The sequence below is a fragment of the Brachyistius frenatus genome, unplaced genomic scaffold, assembly GCF_029030835.1.
Source record: "Brachyistius frenatus isolate BFR_SWC_R1_liver_20210118 unplaced genomic scaffold, ASM2903083v1 Contig_120, whole genome shotgun sequence".
Lineage (NCBI taxonomy): Eukaryota > Metazoa > Chordata > Actinopteri > Embiotocidae > Brachyistius > Brachyistius frenatus.
Window position 1 is genome coordinate 527,441 of NW_027210719.1, and position 11,836 is coordinate 539,276.

Genomic DNA, 11,836 nt, shown 5'->3' on the forward strand with positions numbered 1-11,836 from the left:
TGCATACCTTTCACAGGAAGGAAAAAGGTTTCAGAGATTTCAAAATCCGTGACTGTGTAAACCTCGACATTTTACACCTAACAGACACACACATATTCTCTAACAACACAAATAAACACTTTACAACATGACTGATTTGAACCTGAGTGTGGCCTCAGTCTGCAGCTCTGCAACATAAAAAGCCTCCAGTATGGTGCGCAGGAATGCTGAAGACATGTGGTTTTGCTTCTCTAAAAATACAGATGTCTGCAAGATTATTACACAGAATTAGGAATCTGAATGTAAAACTTTTGAAATTTTTATTGTAATATTTAACATATTGTATTCTTGACAGAAGAAATGAAACTATTTCTTAGCTTCAGTGTTCAGTTTTAACACCTGTCCTAACAAGGCCTTGTTTTAGTTACACATCTGATATTAGTTGTAGCTGTAATATGATAACTATTCAAACTATATTTTTTTATACCGTGTTTAAATGCTCAGTTTAATACACAAACATATACCTTAAGGAAAATGTATAGACTTCATGTTATCCCAGACCTTATAAATACAGCAGAACAGAAGTGACATGTGCAGTAGGCCCTTTGTGAGAACATGTGTGCAAGATATGTGTATGGTTGTTTTTGCTCCACAAGTACCACCACAGCCTGCCTGGCTTGGGAAAAAAAAAAAAAAAAAAAAAAAAAAGAGCATCTGGCAGACAGCTTTGGCACACCAGAAAGGAATTTGATGTTTTCAAGAATCCAGTGTAATCTGAGCAAAAAATCTGCAAGGTTGACCCTGACAGATTTGAAACTGATAACGATTCAGAGATGATTTTTTTTCAATTATTTTATTATTGTATTTTTTGCAATTATTGAATCAACTTTACATGGTTGACCAGGATGCATCTTTTCATCTTTTCTTTTATTGACTACAGCCGTTTCAACAGCACATTTCTAATTATTCAGAAATCTTCTGAAATCACTTTCAGAAGTGTTTCTTTGTCTGATGTGTGTTCATGATCAGTGTTGCAGGCAGAGCCGGAGACTTTACAGACAGAAATATATACCTTAACTCTTTTAAATGGTCAGGAATGTGATGTGACTTCATGCCATTCCTCTGTTGATAAAGTAATTAACTAACAGATGCAAATCATATGCTTTGATATGGAGTATTATTTCAACACGAGGTAAAAAGCCCCAGTACACGAGAGCATAATGATATCTGAAAGCATCATTGCAATATATTTTCGGCATGTAGATGCCACTTTGATCCAAAGCAACATAAAGGTGAGCTGGCTATTTAGAGGAGCAGATGGATGTTTAACCTGATGTCCTCGAGAAATTTTCCAAACCAGGAGAGATAGACAACAAGACACACATTCCTTTCAGAGGCACCAAAAAGGTTTAGTGTCGCTTTCTACGGCAATTGATTCAAGCCATCTGACTGTGGAATCTAACCTCTGACAAACAAACACAAACAAACACACACACACACACACACACACACACACACACACACACACACACACACACACACACACACACACACACACACACACACACACACACACACACACACACACACACACACACACACACTGAAAATTGCAGAAAAGTTTGCTATAGATTTTACACAAGCAAGATATAAGGTCGCAGCCCTTGTCGTTTGTCTAATAGAACCCATGACCCCACCCAGCTTTCACAATACATCCAGGGGCGGAGGCCTTCAGCTGAGGTACAGGAAGAAGAACAACTTTATATGTCAGCTCATAGTGCCAATTTGTTGGATAATTTAGAGGATGAGGCTGGCATTGCTCTTTTAAATTTTTCCTGTTTTTAACAAATTCCCACAAAAATTCCCCAAATATCAAAGTGCTTGTTCATTTCTACAATACTGGTTTGGCTGGGGTGATAAATTATTAAGTCTGTTCCAAAATATAGAGTTAAAAAACAGGCTAAATAGATTCCTAAAACTGTTGGACATTGTCATTGTCAGGAGTAAATAAGGAGTTTATTAGGGACTACTTTCAGCTGTGGATAAACACACATTTAACATGCTAGTGAGTATTTACGCAGGACAGTGTCTATTGAGCTGAAATGTTCATGTGACCGGTGCGTTTGCTGTATAAGAAACATATAAAATATCACCACACGTCTTCTTCAAGCACCATTTAAGAGACAGAGACAAAGAGAGGAAAGTGCTTTAAGGACATGCGATATGCTGCAAACTCACTGTACTTCAAAGTGCCATACAGTGACTGTGCTGTTGGCTGTGGAATGTGTGGCAATCAACTCAATCAATTACAGAGCCACAGAGAAAAAAAAGAGGATCTGCTCTTCATAGACACTATATGAGGACAGTCTGGAGATTACATAACAGTCAGATAGAGGCAGCGGAGCAGAGTTGAATGTCGTTGTCCAGTTGGTGCTCGTAAATAGGATTGTACTGGACATCCTATAGAGGTGTGTCAGAACATCTTCCCTTTGTACCAGGATGATAATGATGATGATGATGATGATGATGCAGGGAAACGGTTCCTCAAGCCTGGCTCTGAGAAGCATGGTGTCTCATCTGAAAGATTAATCAGCTGAAAAGAAATGTGATCGGGGAGAGTACAAATATGAAATAAATATGAAAAAAGGCTTCACGTAAAATTCAAAATAAATCAGTGTTTTCTGTAAAGTGTCCTCATTACAAAGAGGACAATCAGGATCATGAAAAGTACTTTGATTCAGATTCAAATCTGTTCAACTACTGATTGTAAAAAAGACAGATGGACACATCACAGCAGAAAACTCAGAGGAAAAGTATTGTTTCAACTGCAGAAGTTAGAAAAAAAACAAACAGCTGTGACGATTACAATGTTTGTACCCTACATGTTATGAAGTGATCATGTCTGGATCTCTTAATAAAGACGCGTGAAGTTACAGTTACAAGGGCATGTCTATCATAATAGGACCAAGCAGTGGGGGAAGAATCCAACTGCAGACCTCGTGTACGGGAACCTCACGTCAAAACAGCAGGTCTGCTTTAAAAACAGCAGCACAAGGTAAATGTCCAAAAACTCACTGGAACATCAGTCTGACACAGATTTGCCCTCAAATGTCTTTTCTTACTTATACAGTACAGTCAGCAGGCCACTCACCTTCTTTGCGCAAAAAACACTTCCAAAGGCAGAAGCATAGGGACATAACCAGCAGAGCTGCGACAGTGGTGACTGAGATCAGGATGGTGAGAGCCGTCCCAACTACGAGGGGAAAGAGACAAGAGACAGGATAAGGAGAATTTTCAGCCACAAATGGGTAATTTAGGTGATGGTATTTGTGTATGTACAGCAAGACCTGTGCTAGTCTGGACACTGTGTCCCTACTGTGGACAGTCCCTGATTAAGTTTAGGATTTAATCTATATTTTACAGTCTGATTTCTATAAGGTGTGCCCTCTTGACCCATTCAACCATTTATCTCCTGCTCATTCTTAGCTGAACTTTTGTCTTTGCTAGAGGAATGCTTCCACTTTCAGACAAAGAGTTGGATCCGAAGATTAAAACTCTCATGTATCTCAATTAATATGAAGCTATAAATATGTACAGATAGCCAGTAGACCGATAGCTTAGTTTAGCATAGAATGGAAAAAGGAGGCTATACTGGCACCTCTAAAGCTCACTAATTAACAGAAGTTTATTTACTCAGTCTCTATAAAAACTCAAGTGTATAAACAACAATTGGCCGTTTTACAGGTGGCTTGTGTGAGGCTTTTTCATGGCTGTCGGCAGGAAGGCAACCAGCAGACACTCCGGGAGGTTGTTGGTACCAAACAACAAAATTGTGATATTTTTTGATCAGGTTAAACAGTTAATGTTGACACTCCATACAACTCCTCCATTCAGGTGCATTTCAGCTCAAAGTACAAAGTGTGAAATATTGTGTACCGTACCTGGGTATGGTATGACTAGGGCTCCATTTGAAAAAGGCAGACTAGAGTCCAGATCAGGTGTACTTGGCTCTGGTATGCATCAGGCGTGAGAGGTATTTTTACAAACATTATGAAGTGCCCTTCTGTTAAGGCTACGACATCTACAATACTGGAGCGTCTGTCACTTTTTCAAACATGAAGTTTGAAAATAGACGAGTGTCCTCCTCGTCTGTGCTCCAAAAACAAAAGAAGCAGTAACGTGAAATACTTGTAATACTTCACTGTAAAGCCAGCTGTAGGAACTGTATCGATTGGTTTTGGCACATATTTTCACGTCCACAAGTGTCATGTAGAGGATGATGTAAGTGTATTTCTGTACAGATCATTAATGTGCTGTTGATTTTGGCTAGGGGAGAAGTTGGTAGGAGAAACAATTGTACTCGGGCACTGTACAGATTAATCATCCCTGTCTGGAAGTGCTGGTTGGTGAATCCGTGAACTGGGCAGAGCCAAGCTAGCTGTGTCTCTATGTTTCCAGTCTTCGTCAAGCTCCCAGGAATTGTGCTTGGCTCTGCAGAGATTTTGCGATAGTGGCAAACTGAATTACAACAACTTGTGCATTCATCACACAATGCACACAGGCTCAAAAAGCATTTTTCAAACACAAAGTCCTTGGAAATGGGAGTGTCTTTAAATACCTTTTTGAGCATTTTAAATCCCACAAAATGACTCTTTTCATTGTTAAAGTTTGATCCAACAACATTTGGAAAGTCCAGAAGAGCTGTATGATTACATTATTTAAACCCATTCATGAGTACGAGGAGCCAACAGGAACAGCCTGTTCAGCTTGGTTATCTCACGTGCACCCTAAGTGCTCAGCTGTGAAGGACACTGATGTACTTGCTTTATGCGCTAAATAAATTCATCGTCTTTGTGCTAAAGTCTGTCTGCTGCTTCATTTTGAAGAAGATGAAAGAAGGCTTGGGGTTGGCCAGGACAAATAAAGACACAATGTTATTAAAGATTTTATGACGGAGATCCACATGGATGCAAAGGTTTACTGATGCCAACTCACTTTTAGTGTTCATGGATACAGCAATTGGTGACTCAAGCCCTTTGTGGTGCACCAAGCACTTGACTGACACGTCTTTAAGCAGCCCGGATCGGACAGTCAGCGTGCTGATGACCAGAGTGGTGCCATCCCCCTGCAGGAGCTGCGTGGTCACGGGGGGGCCCATGGTGCGGTTGTCTCTCTCCACGTTCCACACAATCTCTGCCGGGGGCCGCGACACCGAGGTGCAGTTGGCCTCGATCACACCCGGAGAAGTGGTCTTGTAGCTCACCTGAGGTTTTGGCAGCACTGGAAGAGATGAACAGAATCAGCACGTTACAAAGAGCATCACAACACATCGTCACACATTTAAACAGGCTCACATTGTTTCATGTGTCACAGATGACAGGTTCATTAAAATGCACTTGTTTCTTTTTTCTGTTGGGTATGACATGCAGAAGTCAGAAAACTCTGGAAATATTGCAGCATGATAATAATCATTAAAAAAAAGAAATATAAAAAGTATGCCGTGGCAGAGCGAGTATATGAAATGGATTATTTCAATCTGCCAGCTGGCCCAAATTTATATTTAGTTTAGTTTGTGTATCAAGTAGGTGTCTTCAGTTAAATTGCTAAAATCATAACTGGGATAAAATGTTGAATCCTTTGGATCAGCTGAGACATGTGAATTCCTGCACTCTTGACATCCATAAGTAAATGTCTGGCTGTTTTCAATTCTCTGTTCTCGGGGCTGAGCGAGGAATGCGATACACTGGAACCGAGAAGATTGTTGTTGGCAAGAACATGTTCAGCCACAGATATTTGGCCCTCTTAGCTTCAGCATCTTCTCAGACTTCTAGTTGATGAACATCACCCACCCTCGGTCTGGATAATATTTTGGGGTGGATGAGAGCACGAAAGAAAAACACTCTGGTGATAATCCAAACCGTAACAACACCCTACGGAGCAGCACCAATTTGATGTGAAAATTTCAGGAATTATGGCTTTTATAGTCAATTTAATTCCACAGTTTTTTCGTATCCACCAATGAGCTCATTAAATACAGAAAGATTAAACTACCCAACGGCATATGAAGAAGTTAAATTTAGCTCCACCCGGACCAAATATCAATGACTATCATTACAATGTTGCTTACTACACTACTAATATTGCAGTTAAAACAATTCATTAATACACACTTTTCTTCACGATGAGTACTTTTCATAATTTAAGTATAATGTTTACCTCAACACTGCTGTTGCTACTGATACTAACTAAATAATAAGTATCCTTGTTCCAACACACATATTTTATATGACATACATCGTCTGAAACTGTAAAACTACATCAAATAGAGTCACATCATCTCATGCTCATGCAGTGACTACTTCAGCTGCATTACAATTTTAAGGTGACTTAAGTTTGATTGCAGTTCTTTCACAGTACAGTTGAAGTTGTTTCAATGCTAAAAATAAACTTAATACATACACATTTTTAAGACTATTTCAAAATTTAAACAAAGTTCTAGCCTATTCAGACATTTCCTGGTTAGAAAAAACAATTTTAAAGTCGCTTTAATACTCAAGGACTTTCAAGACTTACTCATATTGTAAAATCGTAATTTGTTAACGTTGTGAGACTATTTCAGTCCTAATCTGGGGTCATATAGTCACCTATTAATGACATGGAAAAGATCTGTGCGTTGTGTGTATTGATTATTATTGTTCATGGTACATTGTACATTATGTGGGAGCAATTACAGGCGGCATCACGTCACGTCCAAAGTGGACGGGGTGGAAGCCCGGTGGCATCAATGAGCAGCAAGATAAAACATTCATGCTAACCATGCTTCGGCACTGGAAACACCTACTGTACTGTACAGTTCAATTTCAAACAAAAGCACATCTGTGTCTTGAGATGACTCTGAGAGAAAAGGAACGGGAGAAAAATGGAAAAGCGAATGAGCACAAAGGGAGCGAGACAAAGCACAGAGGGAATCACTGTCCGCTGCGAACACTGACACAGTCATGCATCAGGACCTCGCTCCCTGCCTCCATCATTCTTTCGAACGCTCCATTCTTCACGTGGACACACTTGCTCTGTGTTTGTGTGTTAACAAATCAGCCGACAGCCGAGCCCTCCTGCTGTATCATAAAAACACTGAGGCCACACTCAGGAAGAAAAGATCAACATTCCTGTCTTAACCCCGAGGGGTACCTGTCTTTCCTGTCTGCAAAGTCCAGAATAAGTCTTCTTGCACTCGCTCCAAAGTTTGCCTCCTTTGTTTACCATTTGTCTTCCCGGCTCCTACATCTACTGTGGCGCATAATCACTCGCAACTAAAGCTCTTCAGAAATGAGCATCTGAGAATCTTTTTTTTTTTTTTTTTTTTTTAAATAAAAAATGAAAATTCTGCCAGAAGTACCAGTAATGTGAAACAAAGCAGCAAAAGACTGTTGACTGAAGCAGCAACAATAGCACTGGCGACAATTAAATTAATTTCTCTAAGGATGGAAATGTGGCTCAGTCTGTCAGTTCACAGTAAACTATGTCAAGTTAATGGAGTGCCTTTAAATTTGTCATTAAATCTGGTTAGTAATTTGGTAGGAACATTCCTGGTCCCCAGATTAAGACTCGTAAAGACTCGGTTGGTTTCCTGACTTTTCATCAAGTGCTACCAAGAAGTCAAATTTTCCACTTGTCAAAATGTTAATTTAAAAACTAACAGGGTAGTTTTAGACATTTCAGGAAGCTAATATCAGGCTTTAATTGTCTAAAACAATCTATTTAGTACAATGTTTCCACATTAGTTCTTCTTGCTGAGGCGGCACCATCTGAGGCAGAGGGATATGTCCTGATTGTTGATAAGTGGACTTGTTGCTGTGACAAAACAACCCACAAACCAACATGTGGCTGACAGACACCCACTTAATGTTGCCGACTCAAACCGCTAAAAAGCTTATCTTAACCCTCGGGTTGTCCTCGGGTCAAAATGACCCGCAGCTGTGTTCAACCAAGTTCTGTTTTATTTTCATATTTTTTGGGATCATTGGTGACAAGGAGACTGTGAGGGTTTCTTTAAAGGATGATGACCAATGATCCCCCCCAAAAAATAAAAAAATATAGAAATAAAATAGAACTTGGTTGAGCACAGCTGGGGGTCATTTTGACCCGAGGACAACACGAGGGTTAACTTGAGCAGAATATAAAGATTTTACAACCTTTGTGCAGAGCCAGGTGAGATGTTTTCCGCTAACCAGCTGTGAGTGGTAGCCTCATATTATCATGAGGGTGTTATCAATGCTCTTTTTAACTCTTGCCAAGAAGGTGAAAAAAGCTTATTTCCCAAATAGTGAAGGACACTTTGAGATTACACAAGAATGTGTTTTGTATAAATACAGTATATTATTGAAGAAGTGTGAACCTATTCTTTAGTCCAGCTTTGCCATGTGTACACCAGCTGCATGTCAGTGTGGGCCATACTTTTATACTATAACCATATTAATAACATTACCCGTATCAGTGGATTAGGAAAATCAGATGTTTACCAAAGGTGGTGAGGCAAACCACGGAGCTCTTCGGCCCGTCAGTATATGTGTCGTACAGGCAGGTGTAGCAGCCCTCGTCCTGGATGGTAACGGGCTGGATGGTGAGCTGGCTGTCAGACAGGGAGGTGCTGAGCCAGACTCTTCCCTGGAACGGAGGCTCAATCATGGGGTCGCTGCGCTTTGCAAAGGAGGCCACCTCCGTGGACTCTCCTTGAGCAGAGGTGTGTTTCCAAGCAATCTGTTGCACCTTTTCAGGCAAACCGTAGGAGCACGAGAGGGAGGCCCGCTTGCCGCTAACCGCTGTTTTGTTGCTTTCACCAGCGACGTGAGCTGGGGATGAAAAAGCCCGTCATCCAGTGAAAGAAAGATGCATGACGAGAAAAGATAAGGAAAAGAACAGGGAGGCAGAGGGTGCAAACAAGACAATGTAAACATTCAGAAATATGAGGCACCCAAACAGAAACCAGTCACTGGAATTTGCACCAGCTGTTTCTAGTTAGTGGAATGAGCCCTCCTTCTCCCACTGCTCCACAGCGCTTTATTAACATGACTGGCTGAGCCTCAGCAGGCTCATCAGCTTGTGTTCTTAGGTTAGCAGCGGTTAGGGACATCTGTATTCACATATTTCATTTTTAGTGGTCGAGTGCAACGGGCAGGCATCCAAAATCAGTTAAGCCATGTAACACCAAGAGGGACAGAAACGATGGAAACTGAATTCAAACGGCTGCTATTTATGTGAGCACCTCTGTCTTAAGTCATATTATTCCTCCCTTACAGTGACAGCTACTATATATTAAACACTTACTCAAACAAATCTCTCATCTTCAAACTCAAAAACAGAGAACAGATGTGAATGATATTGATACTGTATCAGATAGAGAACAGGCCTCTCATCTCATCTGGGCCGTAGATTGTGGATACCCGAGGTCCTCCGTTTATATCTAAGAGGCCAGTCTGACTCCCTTCACTTTGTCACCGGGATTCAAGTGGAGGCTTCTCCAACCTAGTTCATGACTTTTCTAACTGTGCACAATACATAATCTCTCTTTTTACAGTTGAATAAGTGCGCTACAGCTTTTTAATTTTTTTTTTTTAAATTCTGCTTACTGCAGTTGTTTATAGAAAAACAAATGCAACTACTTTTCCCAGCTTAATTGCTGTGCAGCTCATAGTTCAGCATTTCATTACAGCACACGGCTTCGACCCTTTACTACTAACTATTGGTCATTTATAGCAGTGATGATCAAAGAATCAACAATATCTGTTAATAAAATAGGTAAGATAGTTAAATATAATAGAAATCCTCCTCCCTATAAGAAATAGCTTTTTGTTTGAAATCAGTAAATCAGATTACAATCTATTATGACAGCCGTGACATACTGTTAGTGACCCTGTGTATTCTCGGGTTGGACATGCATAGATGTTATCATTACTATAACATATTAGTCCTCCTCTCTTTGCAAATGACATTTTTATTCATTAAGATAAACACAGTTATTGTAAATGTCCTTACTCACAGGTAACAGTGAGACACGTCTGTCCCTGTTTCGACCCAGTGGGATGCAGGTCAAAGATGCAGGTGTAGCAGCCTTCATCACGGAAGCCCACCCTGCGGATGGTGATAGCTGAGGTGTCCTTCGGGGAGGAGGCGAGCTCCACGTGCTGCTGCCCGCTCACACTGTCTGTGTCTCCGGGCTGGTAGCTCAGCAGGGTCTTGTTCTGGACGTCCAGCCAACGCACCTGCCTCAAGGATTCCCCTCGTTCCCTCGAGACACTGCAGGTCAGAGTGAAGGGCTGCTCCACTGGAGCTTGCAGGCGCTCTGGTGCTGTTACTCTGCCTGAAACATCCACCAATATGTTCATTTCACACAGGAAATAATAAGGTGGGCTTTTAGGATGTTTATGTCCTCATCTTCTCAGCTTGACTTGGCTAACTCACCCTGTAGTTGTCCCACCATCAGTAGGAGTAAACACACCTGCAGACCCTCAATGCAGGAGGCCGGGATCGTCATCTTCTTCACTGCTCATTTAAGAGGAGGAAGAGTATACTGGGATTTCACAAGTTATCACAGTCAGTCTAACATACATGAACTTCAACTCTTCTAGTTTGTACTACAAATTTTCCAACATGCATGAATGTTGACAAGTTCACCTTTTAACCTCGCTTCACTGGCCAAGTCAGCTTTTTAAAAAGCATTTAAACGTTTTGAGAACTAGTAAGTGTGACGCAAAAATATTTTCCCCCGTGCCGTGACATCCCGTGTGCAGATGTTCAGATCAGTATTAAATTCAGTAGGTCTCAGTTTTCTAAAAGTTTTAGTTTAGTTTTTCTCAAGTCTAAAACAACGACCACCAATTAACTTATATAAATAAATAGTCAATAAACTACATATATTACACTACGCATATGCAGCAATCTACATAAAAGTTTCACATGTTCTGATTATTTTTTTTAGATCATCTACAGTTAATAAAGAGAACAGAGGAACACTCAAATCTGCAACGTATTTTTTTTTTTTTTTAGCTGTCATATAAACTATAAACACACATGAGATTGAGACACTCACCTCTCGCGTCTTAAAACAAAAGGTAAAAGCCAAACGTGTAAGATGTTCTACCTCCGCAACATCTCGCACATGGCGCATCCTTAGTCTACTATCCAGCGGTGTTTGGGAACATCACCCCAGCACGAGCGATAAACTATGGTTGTTGTTGTTTTTTTGTTTTTTTTTTTTTACTGTTTTCTACTGTGCGCACTACTAACAGAGTGAACTCCAGCCGGCGACAGCAGCAGCGGACTGAAGTGGAGCTCAGAGTAAAGCCTAAAGCACAGCTGATGTTTTGGGCTCACAGCGCCCTCTGGTGACACTTCGTGCGCATTGCTCGACCGAGGCAAGTGTATATTTGTAATATCAAATATGCATGACAAAACAAAAATCTAATTAAATTTGTATTGTCTGTACATATATATGTATATATAACCTTTAAGCCCACAACTGTAACATATGAAAACTATGACAACTTTATTGCTTAGATGAGTTGTTTTTTTAAATTTTTTTTTACATTAAAACAACATGTTAACTCTGAGTAATAACGAAAAACATTTGATGTTAAAACAATAATGTATCACCTTATTATTAGTATATTATTATAACATAAAACGTGTCTTGCTTGTGATAAGTTTGTATAATGTTATGACGTAAAAATATAATAGCATAAAACTGATCCATTTTTCTTTTTCTGGCTTTTTCAATGAAGAGATTGGTTAAAATAAAACAGGTCTTTATGGTTTTAATAGGTTAAATATTTTTTGTTTTCTTTGAATATAATAAGGTAGC

The 11,836-nt window shown here is 40.1% G+C and overlaps 1 protein-coding gene across 1 annotated transcript; it reads right to left on the minus strand.

Moving 5' to 3' along the window:
- Positions 1 to 294: 294 nt before the first annotated feature.
- LOC138629765 (OX-2 membrane glycoprotein) lies at positions 295 to 11,272 on the minus strand. The gene is made up of 7 exons (XM_069713689.1): positions 11,066 to 11,272; positions 10,438 to 10,518; positions 10,016 to 10,336; positions 8,499 to 8,828; positions 4,975 to 5,259; positions 3,131 to 3,232; positions 295 to 2,572 (listed from the first exon to the last, which is right to left on the minus strand). Exons 2-7 carry the CDS (start codon positions 10,508 to 10,510, stop codon positions 2,565 to 2,567), a joined length of 1,119 nt encoding a protein of 372 aa, XP_069569790.1. The 5' UTR covers positions 10,511 to 10,518; positions 11,066 to 11,272; the 3' UTR covers positions 295 to 2,564.
- Positions 11,273 to 11,836: the final 564 nt, after the last annotated feature.